This window comes from Chiloscyllium punctatum, chromosome 24, assembly GCF_047496795.1.
Source record: "Chiloscyllium punctatum isolate Juve2018m chromosome 24, sChiPun1.3, whole genome shotgun sequence".
Classification (NCBI taxonomy): Eukaryota; Metazoa; Chordata; class Chondrichthyes; order Orectolobiformes; family Hemiscylliidae; genus Chiloscyllium; species Chiloscyllium punctatum.
The window spans coordinates 37,608,420-37,629,398 of NC_092762.1; the positions used below are offsets into that span (position 1 = coordinate 37,608,420).

Here is a 20,979-nt window from a genome sequence, read left to right on the forward strand (position 1 = left end):
CCAAGTGCCTCAGCCTTTCCTCATACCATCTTCCTACCATACCAGGCAACATCCTAGTAAACCTCCTCTGTACCAGTTCTAGTGCCTCCACATCCTTCCTATAGTATGGCGACCAAAACTGCACACAATACTCCAGACGCAGCCGCACCAGAGTCTTATACAACTGCAACAGGACCTCAGGACTCCTGAACTCAATTCCTCTACCAAAAACCCCAGTACACCATATGCCTTCTTCACTGCACTATTTACCTCGGTAGCAACTTTCAAAGATCAGTGTAGATGGACACCAAGATCCCTCTGCTCATCCACACTCCCAAGTATCCAACCATTAGCCCAGTACCCCTAAATGGTTCACTCCTGCTCTAAAACATGTGCCTGTGTTTGAGGCAAAACACACCAAGGACTCAGTAAATAGAAGGATGCAGAGTAGCATAGAGGAACAATGCAGCCTTGGTGTACATATTGGTCTCATTTTTCTGCCCAATTCCCATAAGCCTATAACCCACTATCCCAGCATGCACTGCAGTCTGGGGTGGTGAAAGAGATTCTAATCCTAGAGGCCAGCGATCTCTTTTCCTAAGGGACAGCAGGTTATAAAACTAGTCTCATTCTCTGTTGCTTCCTCCTGTGAGAGGACCACCCCACAGCACTGCATGTAGGACAAAAAACAGGTGAGCACAAAGAAAGTTGCATCATTGGGTTAAATAAAACCAATATATTTTCTGAGATAAGATTACTTACAGTATGGAAACAGGCCCTTTGGCCAAGTCCACACTGACCTATTCCCCTACATTTACCCCTTCACCTAATACTACAGTCAGTCAATTTAGCATGGCCATTCACCTAACCTGCACATTTTTGGGATTGTGTGAGGAAAACCACAGACACGGACAATATGCAAACTCCACACAGACAGTTGCCCGAGGTGGGAATTGAACATTCCTACCATTCAAAGAGAAAGGAGCCCATAACCAAATCACAGCCTTATCTAGTCAGGAGTGTGTATGAAGAAAAGCAGGAAAATGCAGTTCCTGACTTGCTGTAACTACACCCAGAAAAACTAGATTGGATTAGTCTGTTTACCACTGGGGTACCATGTACTGGGCAAAGTTTAGTAATTGCTGAACCAAGTTGAATGAAGCACTAGAAGGGCATTAACAAAATTCAGGAATATACACCACTGCAGTCAAACCCTGCCCCCCCAAAGATGACAGATCTGGATAAAGCCACAGCAAGTTCAGGTCTCTGTGCCTCCTCATTCTCATTGGGAGGAGATTTCCTCACACCAACTGGGAAAGGAATTGCTATCCCAAAGGACACAGCTGCATGAAACAAGTGAAGCCACTGCATCAATCATTTGGTGTGTGTGAAAACAGGACAGACATTAGCTCAAGGATAAACAACAAGCCCAATAGGCCATTCAGCCTTGGACAGCAGACTGGCTCAGTGACCGTATGACTCCATATCCTGTTCCCACTTTCTTCCTCTACCCTTCAGCTTTCAGAGAACCATCTCAATGCAATCAATGTTTTGGTCTCACTGCTGAGAGAAATTCTCGAGGCTCACTCTGGTGGGAACCATTTCTCCTCATCTTGATCCTAAAATAACCAATTGCAGATCCTTTAGGGAGTGACTTCTGATTTTAGACAGTACAATAAAACTAGCTGAGGGAATATGGTAATGGTGAATAACTTCAAACATTCTGAAGGGCACAGTCATTGTCAGTGGCACCAACTGATTTGAATTCCTCAATGATATTAAGGAAAGAAGTGAACCTATTGAGCCAGCTTAGCACGTACGAGCATTATTACTGAATATCAGCCTCTCTAGGGGATCACCACTGACCAGAACCACAAGCATGTTGCTACAAGAACATGGCAAGGCTGGGAATTCCAGTTGGGGAACTCCAAACCACTCACCATTTGGTCTGACAACTAATTGCTGTCCCTTCCCTAAATACTGAACCACAATTCATACTCACTTCCAACAAGACTGCACAGCTTTGTTATAGACACACACCAGGGACTGGTTTCTGTCTGGTTTATTTGTATTCAAGGTCGACAGTTCAATCTCATGACACTGGGGACAGACTGGGCTGGGTTCTTCATTCTGTACACTGCAGCCATCAGCATCAACAGGAACACCAGAAACCCAACAGCTACTCCAATCAGAACAGGAGATCCAGCAGCACCTATGGGGAAAGGAGGAAGGGGGTTCAGATATTGGAAAAGATGCTCAGTGAACTAAACAAGGAACGTCACTTACCATTCTCATTAAGCAGCTGCTTAGACTGGCTGTTCTCAACTTCCACGAGAACTACTGGACCAGGAGCACTTACCAAGGTCCCCTCATCGAGGAGAGCACTCCTGCGTGTCCCTGTTGGAGGGGGACAGGAGATGGTTAGAATCCATGTTGACACTACAGCCAGGATGCTGTATCCTTGGTAATTGGATATAGGGGCAGACAGATGATGGAGGGGTGGGTCTCAGCTTAATGAGAGCATCAAGGAACTCACTTGGACCACATCTGGTTATACAGTCATCCTGAGCAGAGGGAGAGCAAACCTCAGCACTGCAGTGCAAGTAAACCTAGAAAAGGAGGAGAGATTTTAGGAGAGTTTGCTGGAGATCAATAGCCCAGGTTGTAATACAGAGACAGCAAGAGGATTTCATGAGCTCGGCCTCATTCCTTCCATTTGGTTACCTGTCCAGAGAGGGGCTGCTCAGACACTCCATCCAAGAAAACAAACGTCTTCACTTCAAACCGCTTGTGATGGGTTGGGAACTGCAGGCCAGAAGAGAGACCGACTGGGTGTAGGAGGGTCAGATAGTCATCACCTTCATAGGGACACCTGAAACAGAAGGTCAGGTGACCAAGAGCTCCAAACCAAACCACAAAGACTGCAAATAAAATCAGGTAGCAAGTGGGAGTTGCAATTGCCAGGAAGGAGGGTGCCAAGAGGGGGGCAAACATATCAAAAGACCATCTTGGACCAGGATGGAATGGACCTGGTCGAATGGACTTTGTTGTAGACACTTGTAGAACATTTAAGACAATCCAACCATAATGCAAAAGCTAAAATGGACAGGCCAGTTATCTGTCAGTTCATTCTGTCAGAGAGAACGTTAATTGCAATCCACGTCAATATGGGATCAGTCATTGGAGGAAACATCAAACAGCACTGATGAAGGGCAACCTGAGATTGTGGAGAGAGATTTCTAGAGACTATTTGACAAGGTGTCAGTGACAGCAGGCAGCTCATGGTGTAGGGACAACATTAACCAAGATAAATGTTTGGTCAGCTGAACCATCAGGTTGAAACAGTAGGGCCTTCAGTCAGTGGAGGGAAGATGAATGTGATCTGAGAATCATAGGAGACTTCACAAAGTGGATGCTGAAGAGATGTTGCTCAAGTGTCCCTAAAATAAGGGAGGAATGAGGAGTATTCTTTTGAAGGTAGGGCAGGAGGTTTAGTCGTCAAATCAATCTTAAACCCCTTCCAAAGAGGAATGGCCTTGGCAAAAATTAAGGCACATTCTTAATGAAGGCCAAGTCCAAGATCATGAAGTTTGATCAAATACCAAGTGGAATTCACAAATGGACCATGCAAAGAAAAAGCACAGGTATTGGCACTATGTCCATACAATGTTATACACACTTTACTGTGACACTGTACTGTAAGAATGGAGTCTTCACTCCATACTCTGGAAAGGCTGGACTTGTACTTTCAGATCCTTACCCATCCACCAGGAGACTCCACTGCACCTCATGGTCAGGGGCTGGCAAGGAGTTGCCCAGCAGTCACGCAGTCTCAGGACTATCATTGGGTCAGTGCGATCCTTCACACGAACCTCAACAAACACCGACTCCTGAAGGATTCTCTGAATGGGGTAGTCACTGTCCCTGTACCACCAGCTGTAGCTGCCATCTAACAGACAAAATAAAAAAGGAGAACAAACCAAAACAGTCACTCCCCTGAAGGGATACAATTCCCAGTGCTCCTATTACCAGGGCAGCACTACCTGTTGCTATTCGCAGCTCCAGCCTCAGGATCCCATCTTCAGAAGCAGCTAGTGGTGGAGGGAGGGTGTAAACCGAGACATTGATTTGTAAGCCTGCCTCATGCTCCCCCTTGTACTTGCACTGGATGTGCAGCCTGTCGAGAGACAAATAGGTGGAGGAGTTTCAGTCAGTAACACTTCCCTCTCCATACCAACAAATCCCACTGCCCACTCACCTGAAGGTGCTGTCTCTGGTTACTGAGCTCAGTGGCCCCCTCTGAATCATCCTCTTCCCCAAGACATCCGTTTCATACACAAAGCTCCCATTCTCCTCCTGCAAGGGAAGACACTATTTAATAAGGAGCTGGCCCGTTCAGAAGGGACAGAATGCTGGAGTTCCAATACTCACCCGCTGGGTCGAGCCACAAGAGGTAATTGGGAAGTGGAAGGCTACAAGTTCTGCTGTGATGAGCTTAGGCCTGCACTCAGCTTCATGTCCATCTTTCACGTACAGAGATGACAGGTTGAGGGCAGGACGGGTCAGGTTCCTGGTGATTGCTACAATGAACTGGCCATCTGCTGTGCACACTGCAGAGAGAATGGGAATGTTCAGTTTCCCCATTGGTGGAAGTGACCTCCAAATCATTGACAGAGGGATGAAGCCTCAAAACCCCAAAATCATTCATAAAGTTATACAGTTCCACTACTTGGTGTCAGGTTTTTATCTGTAGGTGGTCAGCAATTAAGGCAGATCATCTGATGTTTGAAAGTGAATACAATATCCTACAAGGTACTCTAGAAGCCATGTGATTACCCAATAAAGTGGGCAGGCTGGTGGGGCATTCTGTCAATGAATACTAAGTGCTTCTATTAATGCAGTAATGGATCCCTAGGGGAGTATTAAAAGCTCCCAAAACAATAGAATGGTATGGGAATTCCAAACTTGAATGTCAAAGTAAAGCAGACATGTTCAAAATACAAGTTACTGTGGAGGGGATAAGTGAAAAGGCAGGTGTTGGAATGTCAGTTATATGGGCACAAGGTCCAGACATTACACTGTTCTGTGCATTAGCATAGGATAAGCCTGGTCATCAGTCAGCCAAACCACCAGCCTCTGCTCCCAAAAAAAGGGGTGTGGTGGAATAGAGCCAATAAAACAGCTTGGATGACAGATCAGGCAGTTTGAAGGAGCAGTGAAGTTAATAATTTGGGTGAAGTCCCTTCTACAGGGCTAGGAAGTGAAAGGAGGCTTAAATAGAGGGTGGGGTGTGGGGGTTGTGATTGGTCAGTGGAAAGGGTGCACTGGATCGGTGAACAAACAAAGAAAGTTTACAGCCCAGGAACAGGCCCTTTGACCCTCCAAGCCTGAGCCAATCCAAATCCGCTGTCTAAACCCATCACCCAATTCCTAGGCATTGATATCCCTCTGCTCCCCACCTTAATGAATCTACTGTGCCTGACCCTACCACCTCTGCTGGCAGAGTGTTCCAAGCACCAACCACCCTCTAAAAGTACTTGCTGTGTACATCCCCCAGACACTTCAACTTGGGGAAAAAAAAGAGACCTCATTATTGAATCCTCACCCAGGGGCCAACCTCTATCCACCCTGTCTATACTGGTCGTGATTTTGATTTTGTAGACCTCAAGTCTCTCCTCCCCCCCCACCCCACCCAACATTCTCCTTATTTTGACAGTCCCCTATGCTTTCTGCTACTCCACCAATCTTACCCTCACCTACAAACCTACTGATCAGACCAACAGTCCAGTTCAACCTGGATAAATACGAGGTGATGCATTTTGGAAGGTAGAGTTTGAAAGCTCAGTACAGGATTAAGGATAGGATTCTTGGCAGTGTGGAGGAACAGAGGGATCTTGGTGTGCAGGTACATAGATCCCTTTAAATGGCTACCCAAGGTGGACAGGGTTGTTAAGAAAGCATATGGTGTTTTGGCTTTCATTAACAGGGGGAAATCGAGTTTAAGAGTCGTGGGATCTTGTTGCAGCTCTATAAACCTTTGGTTAGACCGCACTTGGAATACTGCATCCAGTTCTGGTCGCCCAATTATAGGAAAGATGTGGATGCTTTGGAGAGGGTTCAGAGGAGGTTTACCAGGATGCTGCCTGGACTGGAGGGCTTATTTTATGAAGACAGGTTGATGGAGCTCAGACTTTTTTCATTGGAGAAAAGGAGGAGAAGAGGGGACCTAATTGAGGTGTACAAGATAATGTGAGGCATAGACAGAGTCGATAGCTGGAGACTATTTCCCAGGGCAGAAATGACTAACATTTCAAAATAAAGCCCCACACAATCTGGAAGAACAACACCTCCATTTTTCCCCTCAGGAGCTTAGAGCCCAGTGGCCTTAATATGGAGTCACCAGCTTCCAAATCTGCCCGCCCCCCCCCCCCCCCTTTTAAGGGGTCAGTTTTAAGCGGGTTGGAGGAAGGTATGGGGGGAGGGGGGGGGGGAAGATGTCAGAGGCAGGTTCTTTACACAGAATTGTGAGCATGGAATGCATTGCCAGCAGTTGTGGAAGAGAGATCATGAGGGACATTTAAGAGACTCCTGGACATGCATTTGGTCACAGAAATTTGAGGGTGCATACATGAGGATCAGGGGTCAGCATAAAATCGTGGGCTGAAGGTTGGAAGAGGTGTAGGTGAATCTCTGCTGCATTTGCAATGATTGTTTGTGGCTTTAGACAGAGGGGAGGGGAGATGTAGCAGCAGACATTGCACTTGCTGCTATTGCAGGGAAAGGTGTCAGGAGTGGAGGGGGGTCAGAGGAGAGGGAGTGTGGAGCTAACAAGGGAGTCATGGAGTGAACAGTCCCTCTGGATAGGGTCATTGGTATGGGGAAGGAAGTACAGGTATTTATTTGGCAGTTGGGTCTGACTGGGGGTGGCACAAATGGTAAAGAATGAGGTGTTACATTTTCAGGTTGGTGGGGTGGTACATAAGGAGCAGGGTTGTTGGGGAGTAGGGGGTTTGATGGCAGAGGTGTGGGAAATGGAGGAGATGTGAAGGGACATTAAAAGTCACAGGAAGGAGGAAATTACAGTCTGAAGCTGAGGACATCTGGGATAGAATCCCAAATACTGGGAATAGATGTGACAGAATTTGAAAATGGGAGAATGGGCGTACACTTTTTTTGCAGCAGGGGTGGTGAGGGAGGTGTAGGCGAGATGGCAATGTGACCCAGTAGATTTGAAATGAATGTCAGTAATATATTGATTGCCAGAGGTCCAGGTAAACTTTAGATCAGGGTGGATAGTGTAGGTGAAGTGGATGAACTGTTCAAGCTCCCTTTGGGGGCATAGGGCTGTGCTAATGCAGTCAATATAGCAGAGGTGGTGAGGGATGGTGCCCATATAGCTGTGGAAGAGGGACTGTTCCACACGTGAAGAGGCAGGCATAGCTCAGACCCACCTGCACCCATGGCCACCCTAATTGTTTGCAGGAAGGGGGAGGAGTCAAAGTTGAGGGGGAGGACCAGTTCCACCAAGTGAGTGAGTGGAGGGGGACTGGTTGGTCAGTGGGAGGGGGAAGAAACTTGGGGCTTTTAGGCTCTCTATATGCCTGTATCTCCCTGAGGAGAGTCTGAGTGTCCATGGGGAAGATGAGGTGCTGGGACCAGGAATTGATAGTCTCGGTGAGGCACTGGAAACAGACCAACTGTGCCACTATTTCACAACATGTGAACAAAAAAAAAACTACAGAACCTAAACCCAGGATCCTGACTTTTCTTTGGCGGGGGGGGTGGCGGGGAAAGAGGGGGGGGGGGTGAAGAGGTGGAAGGACAGAGCAAGTTGGAGAGAATCCTGAGGGACAGGATTTACATTTACTGGGAAAGGCAAGGACTGGCTTTATGGGGGAAAATCATGTCTCATTGATTTGATTGAGGTGTAGTAGTAACAAGAGGGTTGATGAAGGCAGAGCAGTGGACATGATCTATAGAGAGTTCAGTGAAGTGTTTGATAAGGTTCCTCATGGTAGGCCAGTCAGCAAGGTTAGATCACGTGGAATACAAGGAGAGCTAGCAATTTGGATACAGAACTGGCTTGAAGGGAGAAGACAGGGTGGTGGAGGAGGAGGATTGCCTTTCAGGCTGGAGGCCTATGACCAGGGGTGTGCCACAAGGATCAGGGCTGGGTCCATTGCTTTTCATCGTTTATATACACTATAAGGATCAGACCATAGGAGGTACAGTTACTAGGTTGGCAGATAACATCTAAATGGGAAGTGTCATGGACACTAAAGGCTACCTCATACAACAGGGGCTTGATCAGATGAGCCAGTGGGCTGAGTGGCAGATGGAGTGGAATGGATATGGAGGTGCTGCATTTTGCCAAGGCAAATCAGGGCAGGACATATGCACTTACTGGGGAGTTTTGCTAAAACAAAACCCTGGGGAGTGCTGGTTCATCTTTCCTTGAAAGGAGGAGAGTCACAGGTAGACAGGATGAAGACAGCATTTATTGTTCAGAGAGAAGAGTCTAGGAGTTTGAGGTCATGTTGCAGCTGTACAGGACATTGGTTAGGCCACTGTAGGCCTCTGTGCATAATTCTGGTCTCCCTCTGTTAGGAAGGATATTGTGAAACTTGAAAGGGTTCACAAAAGATTTACAAATATGGTGCCATTTCCCATTTAGATGTTATTTGCAAACCTATGGTGCCAGAGTTGGAGGATTTGAATTATAGGGGGAGGCTGAAATAGCTGGGGCTGTTTTTCCCAAGTCAGAGGCTGAGGGGGTGACCTTGAAGGTTTGTAAAATCTGAGGGACATCTGAGGGAAACAGACAAGGTCTTTTCCCTGGGTTGGGAATCCAGGAACTAGAAGGCAAAGATTTAAAAAAGGCACCCAAGGGGCAACTTTCTCGTGCAAAGGATGGTGCATGTACACAACAAGCTACCAGAGGAAGTAGTGGAGGTGAGAAAAACCAAGCACTACCGCAGTTAGGCAGTAGGGTGTGGTTTGTTTTTAAACAAAAGAGAAAAGAGAATTCAGTGGGACAGGAGCAGGCAGAGATAGTGGGTTGAGGTAAAAACAATGACTGCAGATGCTGGAAACCAGATTCTGGATTAGTGGTGCTGGAAGAGCACAGCAGTTCAGGCAGCATGCAAGGAACTTCAAAATTGACATTTCGGGCAAAAGCCCAGCTTTTCCCAAAACGTCGATTTCGAAGCTCCTTGGATGCTGCCCGAACTGCTGTGCTCTTCCACCACCACTAATCCAGAAATAGTGGGTTGGCCAGGGCAGTCAGGTTTATGGATTTTTGGGTAGGAGATAGCCCCCTCACCCAGCACTGCCCATTTCTGTCAGGGTGAAGACAGTGGATGAGAGATTAGATTACTTACAGTGTGGAAACAGGCCCTTCAACCCAACAAGTCCACACTGGCCCACCAAAGCACAACCCACCCATTCCCCTACATTTACCCCTTTACCTAACACGATGGGCAATTTAGGATGGCCAATTCACCTGACCTGCACATCTTTGGACTGTGGGAGGAAACTGGAGCACCCGGAGGAAACCCACGCAGACACGGGGAGAACGTGCAAACTCCACACAGACAGTCGCCTGAGTCGGGAATTGTACCCGGGTCCCTGGTGCTGTGAGGCAGCAGTGCTAACCACTGTGCCACCGTGCTGCCAGATCTCCTGATGTTGATGGTCTGGGAAATGGCAGCTTGGTGATCAAACAGAGTTGGGTTCACGAGAACATGAGGTGGTGTCAGAGTTGGTACCTAGCCTCAGCTGTGTACCAGTCAGTACACCCCACTAAGAATACACCTTCCTTGACAGGTTTGATAGAGAGGTTGGGGTTGGAGCAAAGGGCTGCATGCTTGGGTAGTGAGGTTGGAGTGGGAGAGAGGTGCAGAGATTCAGGCAATTGATGTCACATCAGCTAGAGACTCGGAGGTGGAGGGAGGGTAGGGGGTGGAGGGCAGTGTTGGGAGAAGTGATTGACTGAGGGTCTGTGATGGTCACATTCAAAGCATAGCATTGGTTGAATACATAGATCCTTCTGATGAAGAGACATCCTTAGCCAGAGGAGATGCAGTATTAATCTTGGGGGGGGGAAAGGGATAGTTACAGTCTTGGGAGGACATCTGGGATGTCCTGAAGTGGAAACCTTACTCCTGGGAACAGAGAATTAGAGAAATTGAAAGAATAGGAATCACTTTTGTAGTATGGGGGGGAAGAAAGGAAGGAAAGAAGAGAAAGCAGTGGTTTGAGAGAGACAGTATAGTCAATGAGGGTAGAATACAAAACAAAAAAGGGTGTGTAGTCATTTATCTCCACCTCCTTTACCATGAGGATACCAGATACACAGACCAGGTGATTGATCCACCCCAAACACTCACTCCACCAGTGAGTATGTAGAAACGGTCAATCACCTCCCTATGGTGACACCAGCTTTGCCTTGGTAAGAGAACTCAGAACACAATCCCAAGCAGCATCATTTCAGCTGGGCAGTTTCTAACTTGAAACCATCAAGTTACAGCAAATGGGACACCTCAACATTACATGGGCACTGAGAAACATTGCCATGTCATACCAAGTTAATCCTCTATTCAAACGCTGCTGCAGCTGTTTAATAACCAGCTCTTTCTTAGACAAAGAGAAACCCAGTGAGACCAGGATAACATTATCCATCACCAAACCAACCAGCCGCTTCACTCGGGATTATCCTCCACTCGACGAGAGAGGGACAGAGTCATGTTCCCGGGTTATTTCCTCAGGGACAGGTCCCTTTACCTCCCTCCCACTGACTCCCCACAAACAGCCCTTCACCATTGCACAAGGAAACACCAACAAGTCCCGGGTTATTTCCTCAGTGCCAGCCTGGGGTGGTCCTCAGGCTTCCCTTCCCTCCCCATTCGGGGTGGGCTCCTCTCCGGGAGGAGGCTGGGCTCCTTACCTGGGCTGTCTCTCAGGTTGTAGAAACAGGATTGCCCACTGAGACTCGGGGACTGAAAGCAGCAGCCCTGCTTGATGCACTCAGTGCTGTTGATAGTGGCCAGGCCACACGGCAGCCTCCAGCCCGGCTCCGGAGGACACACAGCAGAGACCAGGAAGGGCCGAGCGGCCCAAAGGTACAGACACCAAACCAACCAATGTCCCATCGCGCTGCCTGAATCTGTGCCCGCCCCTGAACACCAACCCGCTTTATAGCCGCTAATGAGCTCCTGGCCACAGGTTTCTCGTGTTGAAGAGGCTTTAACTGTCACTGATCCTCATTAAGGATTAGGGCGAGATTCCAGCTACAATCACATCTTCACAACTGACGCTGCGTTCCACTGAGCCCAAGATTGTATTTTGTTCCAGAATCGGTTCTGTGGGGATATGGAAGTAGGAAACAAGAGTCGGAGAATTATGACGGTGCAGAGGGAGGACATTCGGCCCATCAAAAGTCCTGTTTTCCACTGCTAACCTGCTGCCTCTCCCCACACACTATTTCCATCAAAACAACCCCCAAAGTCCCTCCTGAATGCCTGAACTTAATCTGCCTCACCCACGTTTCCAGGCAGTGCATTCCCTCCCCTAACTACTGACTGGGTGAAAGAGCCTTTTCCCATTTCACCCTACCACATCAATTTCTCTCGTCATCCAGCATTCCCTACACCTACCCGCCATTCCTTTCACCCAACAGGAAAATACTGCCTCTGGACTCTCATTATCTCATTTTTGAGGGCTTCCCATTTTCCAACCATCCCTTTACCTGCAAACACCTGCCCCAATCAACTTCTGAAAGTTGTAGCCCAATACTGTCAACATTTGCCTTCCTCCAATTTAGAACTTCTACTTTTACATCCAGTCTATCCTTTTCCATCACTATTTTAAATCTAATAGAATTATGGTCGCTGGCCCCAAAGTGCTTCCCCCACTGACACCTCAGTCACCTGCCCTGCCTTATTTCCCAAGAGTAGGTCAAGTATTGCACCTTCTCCAGTAGGTACATCCACATACCTGCTGCCTCTCCCCACACACTATTTCCATCCAGATAACCCCCAAAGTCCCTCCTGAATGCCTGAACTGAATCTGCCTCCCCCACGTTTCCAGGCAGTGCATTCCCTCCCCTAACTACTGATCATTTCACCCGACCACATCAATTTAAATCTTTCTTTTCCCAGAGGAACCATCTGTGGAGAGAAATACAGTTTAAAGAACATCACTTTTGCAGAACTGAATGGTGTTAAAGAGTCATAGAGATGTACAGCACTGAAACAGACCCTTCAATACAACCCATCCATGCTGACCCAGATACCCTAACCTAATCTCGTCCCATTTGCCAGCACGTGGTCCATATCTCTCTCAATCCTTCCCCTTGTTATGACACAGGGTAAAGTCCATCTGTTAATTTAAACCACCAACACAGAAAATATTTATCCCATACAGTAACCTATGAAAATTTGACAGGCCAAGAACTAAAGTAACAACTTTATTTCTTAAAGTATAACAGAGAATAATTAACGAACAATTGTTTACAACTCCTTCTACAATACCTATCTTTTGCTTTTCCCTCTGCAATACTATTCCGATAAAATCCCTGATGAAGATTTATAGAAAACTTCAAATTTCACATCCAGCCAGCTGTCTAATCATCTCTTGGGATCTTCCTCTGTAGATTTGCTCTCCAGGTTGGTGTCGATTCTTTTTCCTGTGCAAACCCCTTCTCCAGAGAGTTCTTACCAGCAGCCTACATCTATTGGTCTTTTGGGAGTTCTGTCTCCAACTGTTGACGTTTTCCCAGTCTTATACCCCAAAACATCAGATTGTAGCATTGGTTTTTAATATTGGCAATATACTCAATTCAAACTTGATTGGAGTTTGGTATCTCGGGGTATAACTTAAACTGATTGGCCTAATTTGAATTTGTTTTTGTCTCCAGGCAACCAGCTACTCTAGCCGCTGGACCAAACGTTACATTGAATCTTGTTCAGAACACTTGGTGCAGTCAGGGAGTTCTGCTAGCTTTTAACTTTCTTAAAGGTACAGTACACTTCTACATCTTCATAACACTATTCATATACCCAGCCTGAGGCGTTTTAAAACTTTAATCGAACCAGCCTCCACCACTTCCTCTGGTAGCTCTTTCCATCCACACACCACCCTCTGCATAATAAAACTGCTCATTAGGTCCCTTTATATCTTTCCCCTCTCACCCTCAACCTAAGCCCTCTACTTCTGGACTCCCTGGCCCCAGGGAAAAGACTTTGTCTATTTATCCGATCAATGCCCCTCTACCAGGTCACCCCTCAGACTCTGACATTCCAGGGAAAACAGCCCCAGACTATTCAGTCTCTCCCTGTAGCTCAAATCCTTCAACCCTGGCAACATCCTTGTAAATATTTTCTGAACCCTTTCAAGTTTCACAACATCCTTCCAATAAGAAGGAAACCAGAATTACACGCAATATTCCAAAGGTGGCCTAACCAACGTCCTAGTATAGCCGCAACATGACCTTCCAACTCCTATACTCAATGCTCTGAACAATAAAGGAAAGCATAGCAAACAACTTCTGCACTATCCTATCTACCTGTGACTCTACTTTCAAGGAACTGTGAACCTGCACTCCAAGGTCTCCTTGTTCAGCAACCCTCCCCAGGTCCTTACCATTAAGTGTCTAAGTCCTGTGCTGATTTGCCTTTCCAAAATGCAGCACCTTGCTTTTATTTAAGTTAAACCCAAGAGTAGGTCAAGTATTGCACCTTCTCTAGTAGGTACATCCACATACTGAATCAGGAAATTTTCTTGTACACACTGAACAAATTCCTCTCCATCTAAACCCTTAACACTATGGCAGTCCCAGTCTATGTTTAGAAATTTAAAATCCCCTATCGTAACCACCCTTTTATTCTTACAGATAACTGAAATCTCCTTACATATTTGTTTCTCAATTTTCTGCTGACTGGGGGTGTATAATATAATCCCTTTTCGTAATTTTCAGTTCCATCCAGGAAACTTCCCTGGATGTATTCCCACAAATACATCCCTTGCATTGAAATAAATGCAGTTTAATTTATCAATCCTACCTTATTCTCTGCTTTGTTCCAGCTTGCCATGACTGTTTGACTCACTTCTTTCCCCAACTGTATCAGTCTTAGATTGATCTCTTTCCTCACTATTTCCCTGGGACCCATCCTCCACACCTTACTAGTTTATAAACTCTCGAGAGCAGCTCAAGCAAATCTCCCTGCCAGTATATTTAGTCCCCTTCCAATTCAGGTGCAATCCATCCTTCTTGTACAGGTCACTTCTACCTCAGAAGAGATTCCAATGATCAAACAATGTTAACCTTTCCAGTCCTGCACCATCTCCTCAGTCACACGTTTATCTGCTCTATTCTCCTATTCCTACCCTCACTAGCTCATAGCACTGGGAGTAAACCAGATATTACACCCCTCGGGAACCTCCTTTTTAAATTCCTTCCTAACTTTCTATATTCTCTCTTCAGAATGTCATCTCTTTCTCTTCCTATGTCATTAGTTCCAATGTGTACAATGACCTCCTGCTGGTCCCTCTCTCCTCTGAGAACACTCTACATCCTCTCTGAGATATCCTTCATATTGGCACCAGGAAGGCAACATACCATTCTGAATTTTCACTGCTGGCCGCACAAACATCTCTCTGTGCCTCTGACTAGCGAGCTCCTATCACAATCGATCGCTTGGAACCCAATGTACCCCTCATTACATTAGAGCCCGTCTCAATACCAGAAGCGTGCCTGTTTGTACTACACTTCCCTGAGAGTCCATCACCCCCTACATTTTCCAAAAAAGCATCATTGTTTGAGATCTGGATAGCCACAGGAGACCCCTGCACTACCTGCCTACCCCTTCTACCTTTCTTGGAGTTAACCCATCCACCTGACTGTATCTGCAGCTTTTCTCCTTTCCTATAACTGCCATCCATCATAACCCCCAGCTCTTGGAAATTCCCCATTGCCTCTAACTGCTGCTTCAACCGATCCATGCGATCTGATTGGATTCGCAACCAAAGGCACTTTCTGCAGACAGAATCACAAGTAACATGGAAACTCTCCCCAATCTTCCCACAGGAAGAACATATCACTCTACAAAAGGCCATCTTTGCTCCTTTACAATCTACAGACCCACAAAATAGCACTATCTTTTTGATCCAAAAAACAGTGCTCCAGGCTAACTTCATCCTTATGGTTTATATTTTTAAAATTTAATCAGGACAAAAATCTCAATCATCAAGAACCCATTCTATTCACTACTGTAGACTTACAAAGTTACATGTTAAAAACTATGCATGTATGTATCTGTTCCTGTGCTGTGAGCTCTCCCACACAGGTTCATCCAAGGTCAGCTGTGAATTTTGCTATTTGTTAATTTTTCTAAGACACATTCAGATGTCCAGAGATATTTGAACTCAAACAACAAAGGCAGTAACTGTGGAGATTCACTGCTGTGTCAGTAATCAGTGTTTCTTTCTCTCTCTCCCTCATTGACCATGTGGTCACTGCCTTTTGTGTCTTCCTCTTTTTAAAAGTGCTGTTGTTTTGATCTTTTTCCCCAGCATTCCAAAACAATGCAACAGTGTATAAAACAGTAATTGCTGCTTCTGGAATTTGAGGAAATCACCTCCACCACATAAAATACTTCAATAAAAGGAGCAGCTCTTACAGTCTCAATTTTGTCCTGTTCTCCATCTTGGATTACCCAGAATCCATTCTGAGCTGCATTGGAAAACACTTTTTTATGTTGTTGACACAAAGTGAGGTGGAGGGGAGAGCAGCAAGGGGGACAAACGGTGCAGAGATTCTCTGCAAGAGACAAGGAGAGTTGCTAATTGTGGTGAAAGAGAAATAGAGATATAAAATGGGTGTAAATTAAGGCATAACAGGTAGCAAAAGGGTCCTCTCTGCTGGAAACAAAATAAACAAGATACCCCTTTTTGATTTCCTTAGAAACCTTCTCCTCTGCTTTTGGTTGCACTTCAGTCCCACGCTCCTGATCTTCGGGCACCCGGTACGGAGGAGGGAGGGCAGGTCTGAAGACCTCCTTGTGGGTCTGCTCCTGGGCCTGGCCAAACTGGCCATCAACAGGTCCAGGCAGGGGGCCGTGGAGGGGGTCGTTAGGGCCGACTGCCTGCCCCTCTTCCGGGGTTACGTTAGAGCCCGGGTCTCCTTGGAGAAGGAGCACGCGGTGTCCACCAACAGCCTGGAGTCGTTCAGGGAGAGGTCGGTCCCGCAGGGAGTGGAGTGCATTATTTCTCCCTCAACTCTATCTTGATTTAGTCCCACCCTCCCCTTCACTGTTTTGATCACACAGCATCGCCCTCTGATGTGAGGGGCACTGCTTGTCACTGGCCACTCGGGTGTTTTCCTATCTTCCTGGTGGTGGAAATCGAATAAAGATTCGTGCACCTTGTGTCTCTCACACACACACACCATGGGTGCTGGGAAAAAAATAATAAGCAGTACCACAGTTAGGCAGGAGTGTGGGGGTATGAAAGAAAAAAAAATCTAACAAAGACACCTCCCTCGAGCTGTTCAGGGTGAAGTGGGCACCACAGGGAGTGGAGTGTTTTATTTTAAAAAAAGAAAAAGAAAACAAGATACAGCCTTGAGGGAGAGGGGAGATTGGTGAGAAGGCATGAGAAATGGAGGACCGGTGTCAAATATTGTGGAATTCAGTATTGAGTGCTGGAAACTGTAAAGTGTCTCAGTAGAAAATAAAGTGTTGTTCCTTGAGCTTGCATTGTGATTCTTTGTAATATTACAGCAGGTCCAGCACAAGGATTGTAGGAGAGCAAAGTGTTTTATTAATTCATTCACAGGATGAGGGTATCACTGGCTGGGCCAGCATTTATTGCCCATCCCTAATTGCCCAGAGGGCAGTTATGATTCAACCACATTGCTGTGGGTCTGGTGTCATATGTAGGCCAGAGCAAGTAAGGATGGCAGTAATCCGCCCTAAGGGACCTCAGTGAATTAGATGGGGTTTTCCGACAATTGACAATGGATTCATGGTCATCTTTGGACTCTGAATTTCACATTTATTGACTTCCAATTCCACCGTCGGCTGCCCAGAACATTATTTGGGTCACTAGATTAACAATCTGGCAATAATACCACTAAGCTGTAATATTCTCCATTCTATTGAATAGCAAGTGATATGGCACCACCTCCCTCGTTGCTTGAATCAACATCAAGGTCGCCCTATCCAGAGAGATTTGGGGGAGTATGCAAAATATTGCAGAGTGTGAACTTGTTCACTTCAGCAGGAAGAATGAGCAAAGTAGCTTATTACTTACATTGAGAGATATTGCAGAACTCAGGTTCAGAGGGAGCTTATTGTCACAAGATGCTTTTATGCAGGTTAGTGTGATCAGGGCAAGGTAATATATGAAGGAAGCAAACAGTAAAAGGGAAATCAACAATAAATGGGAACACAGTGAGAGGAGTAGATGGTATGGAAGTGCACAGGTCCCTAAAAGGTAGCAGTATAGGTAGATATAGTTGGGAAGGTGGCATATGGAATGTTCTCCTTCATTGGAGAAGGGATAGAATACAGAATAGGGATGTAATGGAACTACAGGACAGTGGTGAGGCCGCACCTGGAGTACTCTGTAGTTCTGGTCACTACATTCCAGGAAAGCTCGAAATTGCTCCAGGGGGTGGGGAGAAAGCGAAGGGAGGAGGAGGAAAGGAGGATTTACAAGAACATTACCAGGGCTGGAGAATTGTCATGACAATAGGAGACTGGAGAGGTTGGGGTTGTTTCCTTGGAATAGAGAAGGCTGAGGATGTGACAAGATTGATGCATACAAAGTTGTAAGGGGTAGAAAGGGTGAACAGGAGGAGCCTGTTTTCATTGGCAGAGAGTTCCAAAAACCAGGGATTATAGATTCAAGCTGAGAGGACCTGAGTAAAAACATTTTCTGCAGATGGTGGTGGGTGTCTGGAGGTCACTGGCCGAGTTACCAGTGGAGGCAGAGACTCTAAGCTATTTTACAAAGTACCTGTATCTTCACCAGTGTTGTAAGCTGCAGTAAGACCTGTTTTGTTCAGGAAGATGGGACTAGAAAAGGGCACCTAGTGTCTTTGGGGCAATAGGGTCACATGGACTGCATGTACCCTTCTGCGCTGTATCATTTCTATGGCTTTGGCACAGAAACATTTTAATAAACAGCCCACTTTTCTTCAAAGGGAATGGAATATGGTAAACATGTACAGGGCATTGGAGAGACTGCATTCAGATTACTCTGCAGAGTTTTGGCCAATGTATACAATATATCACAGGACCAGGCTGTTCAGCCCACCACACTTGCACTGATTCCCAATGCTGATGATTTTTGGCCCACAATTCATGGTTGCTCTCCCTCTATTCACCTCCTGTCTGTGTGAGGATCAAGATGGCCCTTAACATTGAAAGTAGGTATGGGAGCAACAGCAGTGGTACGTTTCCTAGCCACCAACCATCCTCTTGGGGGAAAGAGGTATAGGAAAAACACCTACACTTTCCCCTCTCACCTTACTGAGAGTGTACAGTGTTCACTCACTGGATTCTTGGAGTGAGGTGATTTGGGGAAAGGTTGAACAGGGAAAGCATTTCTTCCCATGTTTAGAAAAGTTAGAGGCAATTAGAAAAGAGATGCTGAGGGGACATGACAGTGTCAGCACTGAAAGAATGTTTCCTTTCATGGAAAAGACGAGAGTGAGGAGATGTGTTAAAATAGGGGCCCTCTAGTTAAGATGGAGATTAGGAATGAGGTTTTTCTCTTTAGGGTTGAATTATCTTCAGGGAAAGGTTGGTCATTGACTAGTTTCATGAGGGTGGAGGAGTGATTTTTTTTGAATACCAAGGGAGACAGTGTATCAGGACTAGGGAGGAAACTAGAGTTGAAACCACAATTAGATCAGCAATCTTACCAAATGCTTCCCTCCTGCTCTTAAAACATGTGCCTGTGTTGGAGGCAAGAAACACCCAGGCACAGGGACTCAGTAAATAGGAGGATACAGAGTAGCATAGAGGAACAAGACAGCCTTTGTGGACACATCTCATCCCTGGGGGATGTTAAAAGACTAGCTCAGTGTAATTAGATATGTCAGTTCAATCTCAGATATGTTTCTTTAGGGACTATATTCAATTAATTTTTTTGGAGTAAGAAGATTGAGTCAGGGCTTGCTCTAGCCACTCCATAGTGACCTGGTATTGCAATCTCTAGGCATCACCTCTATTAGGGCAGATCCTGAGCCTTGGAATAGTGGTAGGCTATTCCATTTTGAGCCTGCTTTGTAGCAATCTGTAATAACAGCTGGCCCTATCTTGGCCTCAACTCCATTTTTCTGCCCATTTCCCATAACCCTCCAACCTCTTAATGAGTAGGTTCATTATCCCAGCATGCACTGCAGTATGGGGGTGATCAAAGATAGTCATAATCCTAGAGAGTATGAAGGTCTTTTCCTAAGGGATAGGAGGTTATAAAACTAATTGTTGCTTCCTCCTGCAGGACATCTGCAGCACAGCTTGCTGTATGGCAAACAGGCCTACAGAAGGAATTTGAAGTGTTAAATAAAGCCACAACAAAATTTTCCTACCTTCTAAAAAAAGGAGACCATACACATTCCTGACTAGACAAGGCAATGGTGATATTTAACCAAATCAGGAGAGAATGCAGTTCTGGGCCTATGCCATAACTAGACCCAGAAACAGATTGGAGTGGAGTCTATGGTTTATCACCAGGTTACCCCTGTACTGATGACTGAACCAACTCAAATGGAGTAGTACAGGGCATTAACAAAGCCAGAATATACCACTCCAGTCAAGCCCCAACAAGGTCAGATCAGAATAAAGCCTCAGCAAGTTCAGGTATCTGTTCCTCACACCAACTGGGAAAGGAATTGCTATCCTGAAGGACACAGCTGCATGAAGCAAGTGAAGCCAGAGTCAATTTGGTGTGTATGAACACAGGACAGACATTAGCCTAAGAATAAACAAGCACAGTAGGCCATTCAGCCTAAGATACTGGGACAGGCTCAGATCATATGACTCCATATCATGCTCCCATTTTCTTCCTCTACCCTTCAGCTTTCAGAGAACCATCTCAATGTTTTGGTCTCAACTGCTGAGAAAAAAATTCTCTAGCCCCCCACCCAAGTGGTGAGCCATTTCCCTGGACCTTGATCTTAAAGTGACCAATTAGGTATCCTTCAGGGAGTGACATCTGATTCTAGATAGTCAGGACTAAAACTACTAATCAGGGAATATGGTTCGTGGCAAATAACATCAAGTGCACACCCATTGTGGAATTCAAAACAATTAGCACCACTGCCAGTGATGTTAAGCAAAAACTCAACCTGCAGGCTGGCCAGCTTTCAGCTGGTGTGGGGGCATTGGTAAATGCAGTGTGGTTATGAAAAGGAGGGTTTGTCAATTGAAGTTGAGCATTTAGCCAGTGTAGATTGGCACAACTAGAGGGTCAGTGAAGAGTCCAGGTATATTCATCCAAGTGTTCAGAGCCAAGTCCTGGAGTGGGGGGGGATGGGCGGGCAGTGTTGGGATGGTCATGTGACCAGTGACAAGAAATATTAGACAGGGTCTCACCCATTCACCCACAAATGGTCCAGGAAGGAAAAAAATATTCAAAAAATTCAGTCAGGTTTGGACAGCAAGTTAGAACAAGCTAAGGCAGGAAAAAGGAGCACTCGAGTGGGGAATAACCTCCAACCTATTGAGCCAGATTAGCTGGTACTAACATTGCTGAATATCAGCCACTCTAGGGGATCACCACTGATCAGAACCACAAGCATGTTGCTACAAGAACATGGCAAGGCTGGGAATTCCAGTTGGGTAACTCCAAACCACTCACCATTTGGTTTGACAACTAATTGCTGTCCCTTCCCTAAATACTGAACCACAATTCAAACTCACTTCCAACAAGACTGCACAGCTTTGTTATAGACACACACCAGGGACTGGTTTCTGTCTGGTTTATTTGTAT

General features: G+C 46.0%; 1 protein-coding gene and 1 long non-coding RNA gene across 2 annotated transcripts; both read right to left on the reverse strand.

Moving 5' to 3' along the window:
- Nucleotides 1-2,343: 2,343 nt before the first annotated feature.
- On the reverse strand, nt 2,344-3,784 carry LOC140494456 (uncharacterized). Its single transcript, XR_011963992.1, has 4 exons — nt 3,740-3,784; nt 2,704-2,851; nt 2,516-2,588; nt 2,344-2,376 (listed from the first exon to the last, which is right to left on the reverse strand). It is a non-coding gene; the product is annotated as an uncharacterized lncRNA (long non-coding RNA).
- A 449-nt stretch (nt 3,785-4,233) lies between these two features.
- LOC140494866 (zona pellucida sperm-binding protein 4-like) lies at nt 4,234-11,142 on the reverse strand. Its single transcript, XM_072594540.1, has 3 exons — nt 10,925-11,142; nt 4,411-4,589; nt 4,234-4,335 (listed from the first exon to the last, which is right to left on the reverse strand). The coding sequence occupies exons 1-3, from the start codon at nt 11,127-11,129 to the stop codon at nt 4,234-4,236; spliced, it is 486 nt and encodes a 161-aa protein (XP_072450641.1). The 5' UTR covers nt 11,130-11,142.
- Between the last annotated feature and the right edge of the window lie 9,837 nt (nt 11,143-20,979).

Excerpts from the sequence above, each read along its gene's own strand:
- LOC140494866 (XM_072594540.1), bottom strand. The coding sequence starts at position 11,129 with ATGGGACATTGGTTGGTTTGGTGTCTGTACCTTTGGGCCGCTCGGCCC. Across the intron at positions 4,590-10,924 it reads CAACCTGAGAGACAGCCCAG|TGTGCACAGCAGATGGCCAG; the intron begins GTAAGGAGCCCA and ends TTCTCTCTGCAG. Across the intron at positions 4,336-4,410 it reads CTTGTGGCTCGACCCAGCGG|GAGGAGAATGGGAGCTTTGT; the intron begins GTGAGTATTGGA and ends CTTCCCTTGCAG.